Below are 21,455 nucleotides of genomic sequence, written 5' to 3' on the forward strand. Positions count from 1 at the left end.
TGACATAGGTTATCCTTATCTTTCTTGTGTAGAGTGGATGAGAAAACGTGAGGTAAATAATGCTTCGCCCAACATTAGTAATCATCCAGAGCTAAACATTTGATAAAATTCCATTTGTTACCTGCATTATTTTGTCTATAATGTGGATCATGAATATTTCTGTCACTATAGTTGTTTTTGTTGAAGGGCAGGTTACACAAATATGAACGAACATTGTGCACAGCATGTTATTAATAAAGGTTTTCATGTTTAGATTTTGTTAACCAATATTTAACCAGCTTAGTCACTTAAACAATTCTGACTTGAGGACGACCTGGTCGAAGTTACTGGACTGAAAAACAACAATAAAAAAAACATGAAATAAATATATGAATGCAAGCAGCAGACTGAAAATATGAACCAAAGAAATAATAGGCTTTAGGAATTACTATTGGTCTTATAAATGATGTCTTTGTATAGTTTGTCTTAACCCCTCATTTCCAGTGTTGTATGTGTTTTTATTGTTGTTATACAGGTCTTTCTTGATTTCGGTTGCAGTTGAGTTCTCTGTGTAAATGAAGGTGACTAAAACCTAGAGACAACATTTACCTAAAAGTAATGTATGAATGAAGTTGATGCCACTGAGTCTGGTGTCAAGTGTGACGGGAGGGCCAATTAACCAGATTGTAAAGATCACTGTGATGAGTGTTCAAATAGGCGGAGATTACTAAAATAGTGGTAAATTAGCAGCAAATCTAAAGGTTACTTTGCTGTGGTCATTTTTAGAAATGTATACTTAGCATGTGTGAAGGATGCCTTATTCCTGTACAGGAAACCAATTCAGAATTTTGGAATGCATGTGGGTATTGAATGAGAGTGAGCAGTCAAGCCAAATTCTAATATATTTATAGGTATGCATATAAGTAACTGGGTCCCAACCAGCGCAAATATGATTTTGGGGCAAGTATATAGCAGGTAGATTTTTGTATTAAGGAATAGTTTGAGGCTAGTGCCTGCATCTTAGATGGACAGATGAAATGTTTGAACAAGGAACATGAACAGGCCATGCATCTACATCCCTTTAAGCACTTGTGTTTAGGTAAATCCTATATCGTACATTGTCTATACCTTAATGCATTATAATGTTGTTTTTTAATGAAATAAAGCAATAAAACAGAGTCAGGTCAGTCTGACTTGATGTACCTCATTCAGTTTGTCAAAGATTGTACATCCTTGAAAAAGATGAACACAAAGTGACTGTGCAAAATAAGTAATTGCAATACTAAGATTCACTATGCAAAGAAGTTGTGAGATTATTTTAAAGTTATTGAATTTCTCAGAATGTTTAGAAATTCTGTTCCAAAGGTATCTCAGACTGCACATTCACTGAGTTGTTCTTTTATGGACTGGATTCCTGGCTAAATCTAGGTATTTGCATTCACAAAGATTTAACATAAAACATGCAGAGGAACTAATGAAGAAGCTGAGATTCATGGTAATGTTGCCTCTTTGTTGAAGAAGTTTACTCTTTTACAACGGAGTGGTTCATCAACATGAAAGTGGTCAACCATGTAACCAGGGTTTAGTTCTTTAAGCAGCCATTACAATCTTAAGTTAAACTTTTCTCAGACAGGTAAACATCTGTGCAAGTGATGGGGACATCGGAGCATGTTTTAAATGTTTCTAACATTGTTTTAACGTTTGTTGAGTGCCTGAGATATTCCCTATTTAAACCTTCTCACCGGTCGGTCAATCACTTTGCATTGGCTTTTAGTCTCCACATAGTCCTGCTAACATCTGAAGTGAGTATCTAATAGCTGGATTAGCTAATATGATTACGGTCTTTATTGGTAAGAGAAGTGGAGGAAACAAGCCATGTTTAAATTGTCTTGTAGACGCAGGCTTCAACAGTGGCCCCTTAGGTAACATTTGTGTGATAAAATATAATAATGGACCAGGGTTTTCCATGGTGGCAGTGGCTCTGGGTTCACATGGATCACATGGATGTCACCTCTATCACATGGATCCTCCCAATAGAATAATTTTCTTTAGTGTTTAGTTTATTGGCCTGCTAAGTACACACAGCAAGAGTAGAGCATCTTTGTACCACTTAAACATAGCAATTGTGCTATGCCATTATATCAGCATTGCCCAAAATCTCTGTATTAATCCCTGTAACATTTCTGAATCCTTGAAGAAGCCATGCACTGAAGAATTCAGCCTGTTATTCCTTTAAAAAAAGAATAATAATAAAGGCCACTGACTGCAGCATTTAATTATGTTCCTTGTATAGCGGCATTGACTGTTTTTGGATTTCGCACTGTGGTCAAGAAATAATTATTTTCTACTCTAATTGGTAACTAAATCAAATACATTTCTTATTTCATATCTTAATTTTAAATCCAACATTCATTCAAAGCTGACAAAGTTGCAAAATATTCAGTGAGAATTCAGGAAAAAAATATTGAAGACATTAAAAAACCCTTATTGCACAACACTAGTTTCTACAAAACAATGCAGGATAGGCAGGATATGTGCAATAGGTGATGTAACTCCTTAGTTTAGATGTAACTTCCTTAGAAGGTTTAACACAATCCATTTTTTTATTTCATTTTGTCAGCAATAGGTGACAGCTGTGTAATGGATGTACAGACCTTCACTATCCTCTCTGTTAAAATGAACCCTTTCTAGAAACATTATTTGCGCCATTTTCTAAGTGCTGACAAAAAAGTAATACAGTCTTGTCTTCCTACCCAATGACTAGCTGGGTGTCTTCTCAGGGCTGCAATGACCACCACAGGACAGTTGCATCCATTTCTGAAAACTGGCATCATACTGTCAGTGTACAACAGCAATAACGTCAGTCACATTCATTAAACATGGGATTAAAAAGGAAAGTTTGTGGAAAGTAGCAACAAATTTGAGCTTTTTTAGTAGTGAAATCTGTACGACTGAGTGCAGCCATGCTCCCTCCCTCCAGAGCATTTACTTTAAAGACTTATACACGTCCTCATTTCTTCAATCACAACATCACAAATGTGATTGTACAACATAAAAAACGTGGAGGAATATACAACCCCGTTTCAAAAAAGGATGGGATGCTGTGTAAAATGTAAAGATCATTTCATTCTGTTTATGTGCAAATAATTTAAACCCTATGTCCAATAGAAAATATTACAAAGGCAACATATCAAATGTTGAAACTGAGACACTTTGTTTTTTGAAAGATATATGTCCACTTTGAATTTGATGCCAGCAGAAGTGAGGATGGGCGGGTCAGAAGTGAGAATTTTACCACTGTGAAAGACTGCATGGGCAAACAATTGGGAGATTTTGCAACAATTGGGAGATTTTTCTCAATGTAAAATTGCAAAGAGTTTATAGAGCTCATCTAAAGTACATCATATAATTTCTCCAGATTCTCTGAATCTTTTAATCTCTTTAGGCAAGGGACTAGGGTGAAAATCAATATTGGATGTCCATGATCTTCAGGCCCTCAAGTGGCACTGCATTAAAAATAGAAACAATTCTGTAGTGGACATCACTGCATGGGCTCAAGAACACTTCTGAAAACCACTGTCTGTGAACACAGTATGTCACTGCATCCACAAATGCAAGTTAAAATACTACCATGCAAAGAAGAAACCATATAAAAAAAGATCCAGAACCACCACCACCTTTTCAGGGCCCAAGCTCATTTTAGATGAACTAAGGCGAAGTTGGAAACTGTCCTGTAGTCTGAAGAATGTTTAACTATTTTCAGTAGTCTGAAGAATGTTTAACTATTTTCAGGAATCATGGACGCCGTCTCCTCCAGACTAAAGAGGAGAGTGACCATCCGGCTTCTTATCAGCACACAGTTCAAAAGCCAGCACCAATGATGGTATGGGTGTGCATTAGTGCACATGGCAAGGCCTTGCTTATTTCTGCACAACACTGCCAAACCACATTCTGCACATATTACAACAGCATGGCTCCGTAGTAAGAGTCTGGGTGCTAAACTGGCCTGCCTGCGGTCCTAATCTGTCACCAATTGAAAACATTTGGTGCAATATGAAACCAAAAATACAACCCCAAACAGCCGAAATCCTATATCAAACAAGAATGGGAATACATTTCACCTTCAAAACTACAGCAATTGGTCTCTTCAGTTCCCAAACGCATAGTGTTGTTAAAAGAAGAAACTTAACGTGTTGCTGGCCTCAAATTTAAAATGTGTTTTTTTCCAAAAACAATAATATTTCTCAGTTTCAACATTTGATAGATTGTCTCTGTACTATTTTCAAATACATATAGGGATTAATTATTTGCACATCATTGCATTCTGTTTTTATTTCCATTTTACACAGCATCCCAACTTTTTTGGAAACTGAGTTCTATTATATATATATATAAACACTTGACTTAAAAACCACAGACAACACACACAAGAAATATCGGTTGATCAACCGTCCATCTCTTCTTGCAGTGAACACATTTTCTTTTGAAGTCATCAACCATGTCTCTTTAGTTCATTGATTGGAAACATGATGGTTATAACCAGTGAACACATTTTCTTTTGAAGTCATCAACCATGTCTCTTTAGTCCATTGATTGGAAACATGATGGTTATAACCTGTGAATGTCACTTCCCCCTAAACTGGCAGAATTCCCCATGAGTGTATCTTCACCTTGAAGGCAATTTACCCTGCAGGCATTACCTTCACAAATGACATTTGAGAGCACTGTAAAATTGCTGTTTCAATTGCCTCTGTGTGTGTAACTCCCACATGTCTTTGGCGATTAGTGATGTCTCATGTACTACACTGTGAGCAGCTAAACACATTGAGTGCCAGTCTGATCTGCTCGTAATGAAGATCTTGTTGGTGCATCAACAACTTAAGGGTTTCTCCAGATTACACTGCCTCGGGTGTTCAGGGTTTCCCATTGTTGGAGGTGGTGCTCTTGGTGCGGCCCAGCCAGGAGAGGAGGTTGCGCGGGCGGGGAGGGCGGGTGTTTGTCTGAGCCATGCGGACCATGCGTGGTGAGCGCCACACCTTGATGGTAGAGTCATCGCTGGCGGAGAGCAGCAGCTCCTGGTCAGATGAACTAAAAGCCACCGAGTTGACCACGTCGTCGTGCTGCAGCTTCGCCAGGCAGATGTTGTAGTGGCGGTCCCAGATGTAACCGTGTTTGTCCTCTGCACCACTAGGGGGAGGCAGAGAGAGCTCTGCTGAATTAATAGCAAATCAGGTCTATTGTTTCTCTTTAAATAGATATTAAAAAATATATTTTTGTTGGTATTTCTACCCCCTTTTCCTCCCTGATTTAATGATATACAATGTAATGAATGCCTTGATTCATCGACATATTCATGTGGTCAATCTAAGCGTCTCCCAAAGCACATCTGATGGCGTTCTGGTTCTGAGAAAACTAACCCCTCATAACCGGATTGTACTGGCCTCGTACTGCCCTCATGAGACCCCAGGGCTAATCTGCAAGAAGGCAATTACTTTACTGCTGTGCCATTCACTGGTCCTTATCAACATTTTTATGATTTGAAATGTGTGACTACAGACTCTTTGCAGCAACTCTCAGTGGGCTGAGGAGAGTAGAACATCAGGACATCCTCACAGACACATTCCGTCAAAACCAGGCCGCTGCTTATCACGCTGCTCACTAAGGATGCAATGGTACAGTGGGCTCACGGTTCGATACGTACTTCGGTTTGTGGGTCACGGTAACGGTACGGTTTCGGTATGAATAACGTCATCAAGTTACAAGTGTTTCCACTTGAGTAGGTGACAATGGAAAAGCAATGCTTGCAGACAGTATTATATTTTTTTTTTTTACAGTCTTCTTACCCTAGTCATCATATTGAACGCTGAATCCAAAATGTTCCCACATAGCAACACGAAATACAGTGGTGCCTCTTCAAATTTGCTTCGCTCTGTCTCGCTAGCGCTCATCCCTGGCACGTTGGAGCTGAGAGAATAATTGTTTCCCCTCTCTTCAGGGGGCCAGGATGTACGCAGGTCCTTAGTGTCTTAAATTAATGTGTCTAAATAAAAGGCCCTGAAAAGTCTTACGGTCTTATTTAATCTTTTTAAAGGTCTTAAAGTACTGTTAGTATTGTGAAGAGGCGATGCAAAAGATAATGTGTGGTTTGTTAGCGCGTTGTAGTTCTGGTCACACACAGTGAGAAACCATGATGTCAGCCAGACACTCGTGACAGTTGGCTGCTTTTCTCCCAACTTGGCTGTTCATGAGGTAGATAGCTAGCTAGTACCACGCTAGGTCATTTAGCTAGCTACACAAAGGACATTGGCAGTTAAACTTCCCGCAGGTACCATGGGAAAGTGCAAATTCAATCCGAAGTTTAAGACAACAGCAACTTTGTCCTTGTTTGAGGTGTTGTTATGAAATTGGTCTTAAATTTAATTTGTAATGGCATTCAAAAAAAAAAAAAGTCTTACATTTAACTTCCTGAAACCTGCAGATACACTTTGGGGTGATTTTAGGGAGGTTTCCTACATCCATTGGTTGTTTAAGGGGGAGCAGGTTTGCGATCACTGCAACTGCCACTTTTGAGACTGCAGTGGAGTAAAGTTTGTCAGCCCTCAGGAGCCCCCTAACGGCATGGGGCCTCAACCAGTAGTGCCTTACCTGTTCACAAGCTACGTGTCTAGTTCTGTGGATCTGAATCTGTAGTATGTATGTAGTCTGCAGCGCGATAAGTATGACCGGCATATCGTAACTCTGCAGTTCACGTGTGCGTATTGTTCCGAAGGGCGTAGCGAACGATGCGATAACATACCGTGTACTGTTGCATCCCTAATGCTCACTCAGTTAGGTCAGCGTGGACCTACAGCTGAAGACAATCACCGCCTAGAACCCAACCTACAACAAGGAGTGACTATAGCGAGACATCACAAGGCAATCCTTCTTGGCCATTCCTCCCTCCAACACAAGTTTCTAGTACATTTTGCTCATCAAAATTGTATGCTGAACAGGATTAGGGTATTATAAAATCTGAGATCTGCATAATAGAATAACATGCCTATTAGCATCTGCCTAATAACATTTCACAGACAAGGGTTTGGGATTCATTCAAAAGGAATCCAAAATTCTTTATGAGTAACATAACCAGAGTAGTGCCATATTGCCTGTATTTGTTAGGATTCATCTTTTATAAAATGAAGTGCTGTGATGTTTTGGATGAAGGACTGTTGACATACAGTGAGCTCTGTTATTATTGGGAAAGTGTTTTCTTTGGCTGTATACTATAAACGTTTGTACTTGAAATCTAACATTTACTATAAGGTTAAAGTATAGATTCTCAGCTTTTTTACATCATCACCATTAAGAAACAACAATTGTTCTATATTTTCCCCTTATTTCAGGGTACCAAATGTATTGGGATAGATTAATATTTTTATCACAGGCATTGCATGAAATAACCCATTGACTCCACTAGATTATCTTTTCTGAGGATGTTCTGACAGACGTACTGCGGCAATCGTCTGTTTTAATTTGTTTTGAGGTATTTTCTTCCTTACATTTTATCTTGCACAAATTGAAGGCATGTTCAATTGGATTATAAACATTACACATTTTAGTCCAGAAAAATGTGCTAGTTGCTATGGCAGTATGTTTGTTGTTTATTCTCCCCCCCCCCATTTGATTGTACTTTAACAGACAAGATGTTTCTGTTTATTTCAGAATTTGTTCTGCTACAGCTGTCAGCAGTTCTATCATCAATAAAGAAAAAGGGTAAAGTTGACAGCCATGTGCCCAACCCATAATGACCCCTCCACCATATTTCACAGATGAGGCATTATGCTGCAGATCTTGTGCCGTTCCATCATTATGGCACAATCTCTGTCTCATCCAAAATGGGGAAGTATGAATACGTTGATTAATTACTTTACAAAAGTGCTTTCAGATACAACTGTCAACAACTTTCCTCCAAATCACTGTTATGTGGATTGTATTTCATGATAATCCAAGACATCACTGTCCTATTTGGTTGGGAATTAAAACAAAAATCCCCCTCCAAGTACCTGGCCACAAAGTCTCTGCTGACATCCAGGAAGATAAAGAAGCACTCGTCGTTGGGTGTGAAAGCTCGGTGGGCCCTGAGACTACGCCTCTCCTCCCGTAGAGTCTTCAGATCAATGACATGCAGGTCGATCTCCTCTGCAATGGGGGGCGGGGACATGGGGTCGGAGATCACGCAGCCAGCTGGCCACGCCCGACTGTTTACATACAGATACCTGGACAGACAGATAGACAGACAGACAGAGAGGAATGGGGGTCTTCAACATTTTTTGTGCACGAGAGCAACTTAAAAAAAAGAAATTTTGCTAACTACTTTTCTAGTGCTTTGCACACTAAATGTGCATACTTCTTTCCCTGGAAACTATTCCCTAGGTCCTCACTGTACAAGAGAAAGTACTGCATCTGAAGTACATTTCTCAGATCCATGTGTAAACACAATAGAAACTACCAGGAATAATAGATTTAAAAGGTTTTTATGAACGCTAAAAACATTCACTTAGCTTTGTACAACATTCACTTAGCTTTGAAATGCTGTAACAGTAGCATTAGCAGAAGTTCCAGGCTTCTTGTCAAGAAAATGTTTTAGCCTATTCCTCATACTGAATTTGTTTAGCATGCAAAGTACATACAGATATCCAGCTTAATTATTTGACTACATCCCCTCACCTATATTCGCAAGTCGATAGAATTTGACTACCCTACCAGCAGATAGAATTGCTAAGCTGAGGTAAGCACACACAAGCCCGGTGTGTATCCTATCTGCTGATAATGAAACAAACACACCACACAGACGGGGCAACATTCAGAAAATGATTTGTCCAGGTACTCAGTGAAGAGGGGTGGCATTATTCAAGTTTGGAGTTTTTGCCAGGGAACACGTGAAAACTGTGTATACTTCAGAATTGCTTCACAAGCTACCAGTAGCTCGCGATCACAGAAGAGCTAGCAGAGGCAGTCAATGCAACCAAGTTATCCAGCCACTTCACAATGCAGGCCCTCACCTGTGATCTGGAGAAAGGCCCATCCCGATGATGTGGCCGTGGATGTCGATCACATGGTCCAGAGAATCAAAGAATTCGTCTGCGCTGCGCTCCTCCCCTAGAACAGGCCCGGATGTGGTCATCTGGTCAGGCATGATCCGCTTAATACCTATCTGGTGGGGGGAGTAGGTAAGGCTACCGGTGGTAAAGAGCAGGTAGGTCTTGTCCTCTTCTTCCCCAGGGGCAGAAGAGAGCACGTTGGGGTCTGGGGCCTTTGTGTGGGCTCTGCCCATGTGCTGTGCCCATCTGGTCTCCAGCTTCCTGGCCTCTGATTCTACACTATGCCAACCCTGAGGGCACCAGAGGGAGGAAGTCTCTTCATTTCATGCCAGCTTCCTCCACTGTATCAAACCATTTGTCAGAGTGCTCACCTGTATGACGTGCTCCAGCCCAGTGGTGAGGTGAGGCGGGTGAGCTGCCAACAGGCCTTGTGGTCTAACCTCCCTCCGACACTCTTCCTCCTCCTCCTCTTCCTCGTCACTATCAGTAGTGCCCAGGTCAAACAGTAAGGGCTGGTGGCTCTGAGACTGGGCCCTGGCCTGGGACTGGGCCTCATAGTCTAGCAGCAGGTCTGGGGAGTCGTGGCGCCGGCAATGGGCCACCATCACTGTACGAATAGTGCTGGCATTAATGTTCTGGATCTTAAAGAGTCGTTTGACCACGTTAACGTTCTCCGACTCCACGTCCTGGAGAGGAGAGAGGATTTGTGTCATGCGTGAACACACAGCAGAGTAAATGGCTTGTGATGAGCTCCATTTTGAAAACCACTGGTCTGAAAATATACAAAAGCTCAGAAGAAGTCATCTTCAAAGGACACAACCAGCCCATTCTAGTCAGCACTCAGTGTCACTCATTTAGTCACATCAGTTATGGTTCTGTGCTTTGGAATGAGTTAATGGGGATACAAATAAATAAACGAAATTACAGTGCAGCAAAAACATAATAATTCAGTCAGTAAAAACATTTTGCTTCAACACTTCAACGCTATTTGGTAAACAAATAACCCAAATAATAAAAGTAATTATTAGGCTTTGCTTCATGGCAGCCTATGTTCTCTCACTCCTCCACAAGGCTACTGGCTTTACTTCCTAGGGTAGTGTAAAACCTGCCCGTACACCAGCACGTCGACCGGCGTCAACCAAAACCTGCCCGTACACCAGCACGTCGACCGGCGTCAACCAAAACCTGCCCGTACACCAGCACGTCGACCGGCGTCAACCAAAACCTGCCCGTACACCAGCACGTCGACCGGCGTCAACCAAAACCTGCCCGTACACCAGCGCGTCGACCGGCGTCAACCAAAACCTGCCCGTACACCAGCGCGTCGACCGGCGTCAACCAAAACCTACCCGTACACCAGCGCGTCGACCGGCGTCAACCAAAACCTACCCTTACACCAGCGCGTCGACCGGCGTCAACCAAAACCTACCCGTACACTAGCGCGTCGACCGGCGTCAACCAAAACCTACCCGTACACCAGCGCGTCGACCGGCGTCAACCAAAACCTACCCTTACACCAGCGCGTCGACCGGCGTCAACCAAAACCTACCCGTACACTAGCGCGTCGACCGGCGTCAACCAAAACATACCCGTACACCAGCGCGTCGACCGGCGTCAACCAAAACCTACCCGTACACCAGCACGTCGACCGGCGTCAACCAAAACCTACCCATACACTAGCGCGTCGACCGGCGTCAACCAAAACCTACCCGTACACCAGCGCGTCGACCGGCGTCAACCAAAACCTACCCGTACACCAGCGCGTCGACCGGCGTCAACCAAAACCAAAAAAAGGCAAAGCAACCAAGAATTGGGACAAAAATCGAAAATTACATCTTTCAACTGACCAATTCAGTTAAAGGCAAATATTTTGTCCTCAACTATCCACACTAAGTATAATCGTGTATGGCACCAACCTGAAAGGCTTTGTTAAGCCAAAGCACAGAGCAGGAGGTCATGTTCCCAATCCAGTGCAGGTTGCCAGAGATGAGGTGGGTTTCATTAAGCCAGCAGCCAAATACATCGTAGGGCTTGTTCCTTACACGGGACAGAAGGCTGTAGTTCTCTATGGGAGAGAGCACATGCATGGTAATCTATGCTAGCCACATCCAATACTGATCAATTAGAATATGGCACAAGCAAATATGATTGTTAGGTCTTAAAAAACCTATTAAAGAAAATATAGATAATGTTTCATTAATACAGGTAGTCCTACTTTATATGATGTTGCAGCAGTTCTGTAATGTGTTGTGGTGATATTTGTATTTTTACCAATGCAATTAGAGCAAATTAGTCATTTTTAAAGGCAGATTTTGAGCTAAGAAAAAGATAACAGCTTTAAACTGGTATGGTAAGGTATGAACATTCATGTCATTTTTTTTAAACAAAAATCTGAAAATAAATGGATGAAATAGATATTTTACTACAGAAGTTAAATGTTTTACAATTTCTTTTCGAAAGATTATCCTTTCAAAATGATGGATACTAGGACTGCAACTAACAACTATCTTTATAATCGATTAATCTGTCGTTTACTTAAATTAATCGGATTGAAAAAAATACATCATTAACAGAATTAAATGTGTTTTATTTAAAATAATTTCAGTGTTTTTCTCATCCTTTTACAATGTCTTCATTAAAACAACTGTAGGCAGTAGCTATAAAACAAATAAAAACATGCAAAAACTAAAAGGTTTGTCATAATACTTTCAAGACTGTTGGAAAAACATTCCAGGGTACTACATGAAGCTTTTTACTTTTTTATTTTTGATACTGTAAATGTTAATGCAAATTGTAATGCTTTCAAATACCTCAACCTTTCTCTTGTGAAGAAATGCAGAACTCACCAAATTTGAAACTAATGGGTTAATTAATCAGTAACGTTGTGAATGCTATGCTAGCTGGAGCTGCTCAACTATACATAAACTCATGCTCAAGTGTTTCATGGGTTTGGTGAAACACTTGAGCATGAGGTTGAGTTAACTTTAATGTTAACTCAGCCATGCATTCAAGATGATCTATTTCTCAATTAAAAAAAATTGACTCCATGAATACAAACTACTATTAATGACGAATTTGTATTAACTTACCGTACTGAGCCCTCTTCATCTTTAGTCAAAGGCTACAACGTGTTTTCTCCTTAAATGTTCATGCATTACGGTTGTGCTCCCGTGCCATGAGAGCTCTGCTTTGCAATTTTTGCAATAAAGATTGACAAATTTTTCAACTTCCCTTCGGTGTGTCCTCCGCCATCTCAGCCTCTGCTATCTTTCAAAATGTTTTTCCTGCGCCTTATCGATGACATTCGTTGCCAACAACTTTTATTATCGACATTATCGACTTTTATCGATTAGTTGTTGCAGCCCTAATGGAAACAAATACTGCGTCAGATACTATAGGGCTCCCATGCTCTGTCTCCCTTTTCTTAGATTCTGGTTTTCCTATTTTATTGCCAGTGGTCTGAAATGGACTTGAGTTCCGTCATTAGCTTACCTTCATTAAACATTCGATGAAAGTGGCCAATGAAAATACACAGGAAAGAATAATAGAAGGATGACAAAGATTTAAAGAAAAGTGAGAAACAAAGTGTGTGTCCTACCAAGGCTGATGACGGCGATCTCCCCAGAGGAGGCGTTATGAGGGCCCATGTAAACTCCAGACACCAGCAGCAGGGTGTCATCAGCGTTGAACTGGGAAAACTGAGTGTAACCCCAGTTGAAATGGCGCATACTGGAGCTATGCACCATGGCAATGGTGCCATCGGGTCGCTCTGTGTCCCAAAGCTGACCACCGCAAGAATGACAGAATTAGAACATAAAAATGGGAGATTAAATGTCAAGTTAAGAGCTATAATGAACATGTAGAATTGTGATCATATAAACCGATATCCAACAAAAAGTCTGTAGAGTAATGCACAATAAAAAATACATTAGAGCCATCATATTTATGAACTTTTACTATAACATTTTATAATATTGTAAAAACTATAAATACCCATTTTCTGTCCATTAAAATAAGATCAATTTGATCAGAAACAGTGTAGAGATGTTAATGTTGTAAATGACTAGCTGGAAACAGCAGATTTTTTATGGAATATCTACATAGGCGTACAGAGGCCCCTTTTCAACAAGTATCAGTCCTATGTTCCAATGGCATGTTGTGTTTGCTAAAGAGGCGACTCCGGGGTGCCATATCTCAGACTGGCCAATAAAAAGAAAAGACTTAGATGGGCAAAAGTTCACAGACACTGTACAGGGGAAGTTTGGAGTAAAAAAAGGTCAGCATCCCGGAGTTGCCTCTTGACTGTTCACATTGAGACTGGTGTTTTGCAGGAACTATTTAATGAAGCTGCCAGCTGACAACTTGCGAGACGTCTGTTTCTCAAGCTAGACACTAACTCCTCTTGCTCAGTTGTGCACCGGGGCCTCCCACACCTCTTTGTATTCTGGTTAGAGCCAGTTTGCACTGTTCTGTTTAGCTCGTGTGTGTTTGCGTGTTTTTGTGAATAGGCGTCTATGCCTTTGATGACTAACAATGTTTATGTAGTGTGTGGCTTTGTCTCGGTCTGTGTGCATAAACAGGTTGAAGAAAAAGAAAGGGTGTGGGAACATACTAATACTATGACGACATCAACATAGACTTCAGGGTGGTGCACTGAGAGCATGACCAGGTGAATGCAAGTGAATGGTTTTACTTATTTCACTTTATCTTACAACTCCACACCTGCCCCTCTGGACAACAGGTGGGTCTAGATCCTCTCACATAGCCCAATTTAAGATGAACTCCTGAAAATTAAGCATTTTCTGGAACTAAAATAAAATGTCACATATTGACTCTGATATTGATAGTATTTCTAACATAGAATATGTATCCAAGCTGAAATTAGATCTTACCAGAAATGTTAGGTCTTACTGGTTTGAAAATGTTCTGCAGAAACGCTTACTGGTTCCTTGGAGTAACTGATATCTTAACGAAATATCAATTACATGTAGACATCAACTAGAAGCATTCACTAACGATTTGACAACATTAGGCTAAACAAGGATTTGTTTAGCTTAGTCTCTTAATCTCAGCAGGAATTAAAGTGATTTTATAAGGGCAGAAACATTATTTGAAGGGTGTTAGGCCTAACTATCAACTATTGCATGATGTTAGATTTGGCTTGTTTTAATATAAAGAGTATAATTATGCTGCTTAAAGCAAGAATAGCTTTGCAGACGTTCTGCTTTTTTTTTGCAGTGTAGGATGTCTCATTGGTCAGCTGCTCACATTATGGAGACATCACAGCATTGGTCTAGTTTAGCTCAAGTGTGAAGTTATCTGAACAGTACCGATGGTTAGTGTTTTCATTACATATTAGGACAGGTTTAACAGGTCTTTGAATCAACAGAGGCAGTTCTTTTTCCTACATACATTTATAAGAGAGAGTTGGTCTACTTTAACAAGGTCGATACAAAAGCTGTTGTCTTCCCCAGTCATATAATGAGGCAGACCTTGACAGTGCAGTCTTTGGAACAGGAGGAGAAGCGGTGCCCGTGGTGGGAGAAGGCCAGGTGGAGGACTTGGTCATGGTGCTCTCTCAGGGTCTGGACCTCCACACAGGGAATACAGTCAAAAAGACGCTTGAACTCCCTGTACCATGACACAGCAGCTGAAGAAAAATGTGAGGAAAAAGTCAAATATATATCCTCTAACTCAGTGATGATAAGCCTCTAAGCAAAAAATATGAAACTGTTAAGATAAGTCATTTGTAATAATGTATACAACATTAAGCATATTCTTCAGATGAAAGAGACAATTGCATCATTCCATGTTGAACACTCAATTTGCATTCAAATCAACTATGGCAAAATTTGCTTAGCTGAAAGCCAGCTATTTAAAACCAACCTCTAGGCTGGTAAAAACATGTTCATCCAGTCATTTCATGAGACATTGTTTTTAGAGAGCAGAGGCTCTGGACAGCAATAACTGTTACTTTATACATTTAAATGTGTCCACCTATTGTTGCGCAGCTACCCTGGCCGTGACTTCAGTGTTGAGCTGGCGCTGCCACAAAGGTAGGTTCAAGGCCCAGTAGAGTGCACACAGGAAACCGTCTCTCAAGGACAGAGGGGACATGAAGGCAGCTGTCCTTTTTAGGTCCATGGATAAAAGGAGCCCAACGGGAGGTGAGAGGAGATATAGAAACTGAGGCTAACCGTGTGTGTGGTTCAAGCAACCACACAACAGGAGAGAGAAAAGGCCTACGGTGGAGACATCCTTAGGACAGCCGGCCTGCCAGCCTCTTTTTAATTGGGTTTCAATTAACGCCATTGGGCAACGTTTTCCCTTTTAGCTCCATATCTTATGTTCTCCACACACTACACTAAAATACAATTATTCAACAGTTATTTGAATCTCTATATCCTCTGAGTTAACGTTTTAAAATGGAATTAACAACCCTGTGGCTTGTTGTTATAGGTGACCTACCAGGGTGTCTGGGTACAGCACGGGGGATGCGGTAGTAGCTGTAGAACAGCTCCCTCCACAGGAACTCATCTCTGGACACTGCTAGCCACTGTCTGCAGGCTAGACCAGCGCTCAGCACTGCATCATGGGGGAGACACAGGAAGATCTCCAGCACCAGGGTATCTGGTAGGGATGGGCCTTCGTCCATCCTGACATCCTGAATAAGGATAGCAAAGGGAAAGACTAGCGCTAAATACTTTAGATAAATCTAATGTACATTACATACCCAAGTTATTTAGCAGACACTTATCCAGAGTAAAGTTGGTGCTTTCCTCTTAGCTAGATGAGACCCACATCACCTTCATAAGGAATAAAATATTCCCTTAAAAAAGTCATTAAAGTCAGTGCTTTTACTTGCAAGTGTTTGTGCAAGAAAGACAAGGCTGTTTGTTTGATAACAAGAGCTTGGACTAGGTCCTAGTTATCCTGCTTCAAGTGAGGAAAGATCGTACAGATAATGTACAGCATGAAAGTGCATAACGAGACCGTACTGTAACACATGACTTACCCTAAAAAAATAAAAATAACCATCTCTCACTCTCTCGTTCTATTTTAAGCATGACAGCTGAGATTTTGTCACATCACCACACACTACCATGGATGGCATGGTTTACCCACTGAGGTCCATCAACCTCTTCACTGACACCAGTTAAGTTTATAGAAGTTGAATTTAACCAGACTGTTTATTATGAAAATATATGGGCAAATTGAACAACAAGGAAAAGCCTGTGGTACAAATCAGAAAAATCTAGTAACGCATATGACTAAGATGTTGTCACGCTAATCTTCTGAATAAGTACTGTACATAGCTAACGTTAATCTCGCACTGCAGCCGCTTTTCTGAAAACGTTAACTCGCTAGGTTGTAACGTTACAACAATCTGCTAACACAATGTTCTACGTAGCTACCTTTCCTTCAATTGAAAATATTTCACATAGTTAAAACTGACCATATTCGTAAGCTATTGTGTGATTCATATCTTGAAAACTAACTAAACGATTTAGCTAGTTCAGATTAACAGTTGGTTACAGTACTAGCTAGCTAAAAGCTAGCAAACGTTTTTGGCTAAAGTGAAGTTAGCTGGCATTTGTTCCATGGCTAAATGCAGTGTTGCTATGTAGTTACTGTACTGTAGCTAGCTTAACTAGTTAACTGACGTTATGACAGTATGTATACCTTCCATAACAACATCATTAGCTACATCAATTTAAATATATATATATATTCCCTAACATAACTTAAAACAATATAAAATAGCGACCGACCTGCCCTTTCGTCAATCTTTAAGGATACAACCAAAATAGCTAGCCGAGGAGGTTACGAAAAATAACAACTGTAAATTTCAGGCAGAGACACTTTTGAGGAGATGGGTAATAACCACTGACGGGTACGTTATCAATGAACCGTGCGGTGCATTGTGGGTGATCAATTGACAAAATTAGAAGCTACCTGCTAAACAAAATGCACCGCATTGTAAATACTGTCGGATATATGTTAACATACTTTTTGCATAAGTTTTGGGAAAAATGTAGCAGTTTGTCGACTCCCTGACTTCTGATGAGAGCATGCCTATCCGGGTACTTTTCCTTTGGTCATGCTACCGCCCCTTTTGCGGGGTAAGCAGCCCATTTAATTTGACTTGCGGTGAATACAAAATCCGACGTCTTTGCCAATTCATTCATACAAAATAAGAAAACCATATTGCCTTTTAGCTATTAGGAGCACAAACACTATGCTCAGTAAGGCAAAAAAAATAAAATTATGTCATTATTTTTGAGAAAATAAGAGAGACAACTCAAGAAATAGGGGTGTCCATTCAGTCTGCCTCCATCAAAGTGGACGAACGAACCAACCCAGTGGCCGTAGCTGTCATATCCTGATATATACAACTATGATATAACTACCTTGAATCTCAGAGGAATGTATTTAAGACATCTGTCACTTTTTTTGCTGTTTTGGTAGTTTGTCTAATGTGACGTTACTGTAAACTAATTAAATCACTAACATGTTTAGCACGCGAACTAGCTAGCACTCTGCAATAAGGGAAGTTAATTTTCTGATTGTTCTATGTACTGCCTTTTCAATGCACTTGGTTTGAACTCTGCTGGCAATACTCTGCCCTCATTTCAGGGTGGTTGCGGTTGGTGGGTGTCCCTTTGGTTGATGCTTGATGTATGTGGATTGATTTCCTGCCTGTTGGGCCCTGTCAGTGGCCTCCCCAGGATAGGGCCACAGTGTCACTGGACCCCCTGTCTCAGCCCCAGGGTCTTATGCTGCTATATTATTGTGCCGGGGGAGTAGTGTCTGAAGAGGACTGGTCACCCATCTGAGCCTGGTTCCTCTCAAAGTTTCTTCCTAAATTTCAGTCTTCTTAGGGAGTTTTTCCTCTTAAAGGAGTAAGAACAGAGACAAAATTCAATTGGCACAATTTAACCATTTATTAATTATTTGCAAATAAGAGAGACGCGTCAAACACTTACAAACATAATCATCCGAGGAGTCTCTGACTTAATACATGAACAGTCCGTTCAAAAACAATTACTCGATTCACTGAAAAGTCCTCTCCATGGTTCCAATCAAATGTTCTGCTCCTCCAAACGTCCGACAGTCAGTTATGAACCATTTCTTGGCAGGCCGGTGCAACAGAACGTAAAGGTCAGATGTATATTCCAAGGTGTTGTCCTTCATAGCTCAAATGCAGGTTACCATGACACAGGTCAGGAGAATCTGTGTGCTCTCCTTTGTGAATGCCAAGATGACCAGTTTTATCTAAGGGCTCTATAGCTGCAGGCAAGTGATGGTTACTAGCACCAGAAAATTCATTTTTCCCTCAATGACTTCAATTTACTGTGCCTAACCTTTAAACACTGAAGCCCTCCTGTACAGTGTGTCGTCAACCCCAGGTTCCCCTCTCAGCAACCTGGACAGCAGATGAGATGTACCTGGTATGGACCCAATCAGCGTGGCATGATGTCCTGCAGTTGGTCTTTCCGCGCCCCCATAAACGTTGTCCAGAACCGGAGCTTTCCTTTGCCTCCATCCTCTCGGTTGGAGGTTGCCTTCTCCATCTCATAGCAGAATCGTCAGGACTAGAATTAGTCCAGCTCAGGAACCAGGCATTACTGTAGACGTGCGGCACCCCAGGGTAGAGTCTGCTCGTAACTGTAGGACAGTCTGTGTGTGTGTCTGTGAGATCCATCTCATCTCAGCCCATCTCACAGTTGTCCTTTAAGCCAAACTCAGTCTCTCTGGTTCTCCAACCAGTCCTTTATCGCTGAATTGCTTTCAAGTGTCCTGTACCTGTCAATTAATTCTCCTTGAGAAGATTAGTTGCAACTGCACAGTACACAATCAGAAATATGTCCATTACATTAGCTTGCTGAATCTTGCTAATGCATTAGAACCCAGACCTACCAAATACTCAAAACCCTATATTTCCAATGTCTTTCTACTTCCATTGTCTAAATAGATTAGAACAGTTGTAAACAGTAACAGTATCGTTAAAACATTTCTGGTGCTTCTGTTCTGTTAGTGTAGCAAAATAATTCCACTCTTTCCTATAGTTGGTTTAACAACCAACAAATAACAAACCAACACAAAGAACAGAAGAACACAATTTCCCATTACTGTTCCAATTACTCAACAGTTAAGACAGTTTGCTTACATTGAAGTCTCACTCTCAAAGAGTAGTTCATGAACAATTCTCAGTTCACCATCTAACCAGATCACAGTTGCTAAATAATTTACATCTGATTGTGTTGTCTCGGAACAACAATCAAATTCCCCATTGTTTAACATAAATGATCAAATACCGTATTGCCTCTCAAACTACATTCCCTTTGGGGGCATGGCATGTTTAACTAGTAACCCATTTATACATGTATAGGACCAAGTATACATCAGTTCAAGAATTTCCACAACACTTTGGGGTTTCAGGCTGGGTCTTTTGTAAAAGCACTTTGACAAGGGCTTTTAACATTATAATTGTTGACCTTAGCATCACTGTGATTAAGTGTTTGCCACAGACGTAAACGAGTTGACTGGACGGGTCCCATATAACAATTACCCTCTGTGGATGGCCAGAAGAAACAAATCTCTTCTTTTGCTGTCCTTCGCTTTTTTGAGAAATAAAGAAAGCCTAAACTAGGTTTTTTTCTCTTATTCGACGCTCAAAATATTCCAATATATTTCCAATTCTGCGCCGTTGTCTTCTACAATTTCACAGCGCTAGCGTTCGTCCAATAGGGGCGTGGTCGTTCGGACGAGAGGAAAGTGACGTAGAACTGCTCTCATCTATAGAGTTTGTGATGGTGACCACCATAGATAATGGCCACTATCTGATTAACTGCGTTACGCGGCATGACCAACTGAACGCGACTGGTTATCCGTTTCCTGGGCGGCAACGTTATGCACATAGATATAAAATGTGATACACCTATAGATATTCACTACTATTCTTAAATCGTCTCTCTGTAATATTTTCGTTTTGGAACATTCGCTGTCTCTTCAGAAGGCTAAACCATTCAGTTTACAAAGCAGCAATAAGTCCCTATAACAGAGTTTATAATCACAAAATAACAGTAAATAAAAACATTTAGCAGTGTATGTTCAGGAAAGGAGGGAATACTATTTCTTCTTGGGTACATGAAATTGGAATGGTCAAAATCATGGATTTGTTGACCGTAGTTGAGAGAATTTGATGACAGTCTAGTAGTGTCATCTGAATTATTCATCCCAAACTGCTGGTGCTGGCATCTATGATTAATGTAAGATCTCTCTTTGGATTGTCTGTGCAGTCTACCACCTCCGATAATTCACTGAGCACTTTTCTCCAGCTCGTTGGACTACAAGCTACCCACGCTGTCATGTTCTGACTGATTTTCACTGGTAAGAATATTTCTTAATTGTACTGTAAATCAAACAATAAAGCACAGTTGAAGCGTTTTAAAAATAGAGAATTTGAATAAACTATTGTGCAAATGCAATACACTGCCACTGTCTTAAGAGTAATGTTTCATTTTCATAATAATAAAACACAGATAAAGGAGTGATGGTTTTTAGTTTCTTCATTGTGCAACATATTTCCAACCTGAGAAGTAATGGGGAGATATGGTTTTACCAGTACTCCACATAAGTATTTTTCTCCTGTGTTGTTAATCATCTCAATTTTAAACTATTGTAAAGGTCTACAAAAGTTTGACAAGGCACATTAAAACATAGAAGAGGTGATTATAGATGGTGAAAGATTGTCAGACAATTTGTGCTCACTATCAAGGTAAATTAAGCATATTTGCTCTAGTGAACAGCCCTAATATGCATGTTAAAACAATGCGAATAATTTAAAGATAATGAGCTGACAGAAAAGCATTGAGACAACATTTAATAATGCAGGTAAAAAAAAAACTGTTCCCCTTCTTAGTGCTGTCTTATGTGGGTGACAGCATGTTTGCCTGCTGCTGCTCCACAAAGACCAAATCAGCTATATGACAATACCAGGATAACCGTAAGTGTTTTGACTTGCTAAAATGTGTATGGTTTGTGTAGTTTCATGGGTTTAGTTATCTTGAAGCTGTAGGCATGTGGAGGTACAGTGTTCATGTTCAAACCTTTTTATTTTTTGCAGGGCAGGAAGTATGGACAATCTCCAATGGGACAGTATCCATTCAGAACCAACTATGCAATAACATTATCACTTAGATGGCTTTCACATGGTTACCCAATACTATCTGTCTGTGCTAATAATGAAGACCTGTCTGTAAACTCCTTGTTTGGGAGGTGGATATGTCTGACAGAAAGTTGATGATCAGCGCAGTTAAGTTTTGGCTAACTGCAACACCTACTGCCTGTACTATAATAACTGAAATCTAATTAAAATCTAAAATGACTTAA

General features: G+C 40.5%; 1 protein-coding gene and 1 long non-coding RNA gene across 2 annotated transcripts; one reads left to right on the plus strand and one right to left on the minus strand.

Moving 5' to 3' along the window:
- Positions 1-4,342: 4,342 nt before the first annotated feature.
- Positions 4,343-16,954, minus strand: fbxw5 (F-box and WD repeat domain containing 5). Its single transcript, XM_010877851.4, has 9 exons — positions 16,832-16,954; positions 15,528-15,723; positions 14,552-14,709; positions 12,658-12,841; positions 10,976-11,124; positions 9,431-9,745; positions 9,021-9,349; positions 8,022-8,234; positions 4,343-5,166 (listed from the first exon to the last, which is right to left on the minus strand). Exons 2-9 carry the CDS (start codon positions 15,712-15,714, stop codon positions 4,893-4,895), a joined length of 1,809 nt encoding a protein of 602 aa, XP_010876153.1. The 5' UTR covers positions 15,715-15,723; positions 16,832-16,954; the 3' UTR covers positions 4,343-4,892.
- Positions 16,156-21,403, plus strand: LOC105015036. The gene is made up of 4 exons (XR_828354.4): positions 16,156-16,214; positions 20,402-20,453; positions 20,986-21,069; positions 21,190-21,403. It is a non-coding gene; the product is annotated as an uncharacterized LOC105015036 (long non-coding RNA).
- Positions 21,404-21,455: the final 52 nt, after the last annotated feature.

This window comes from Esox lucius, chromosome 14 (assembly GCF_011004845.1).
Source record: "Esox lucius isolate fEsoLuc1 chromosome 14, fEsoLuc1.pri, whole genome shotgun sequence".
NCBI lineage: Eukaryota > Metazoa > Chordata > Actinopteri > Esociformes > Esocidae > Esox > Esox lucius.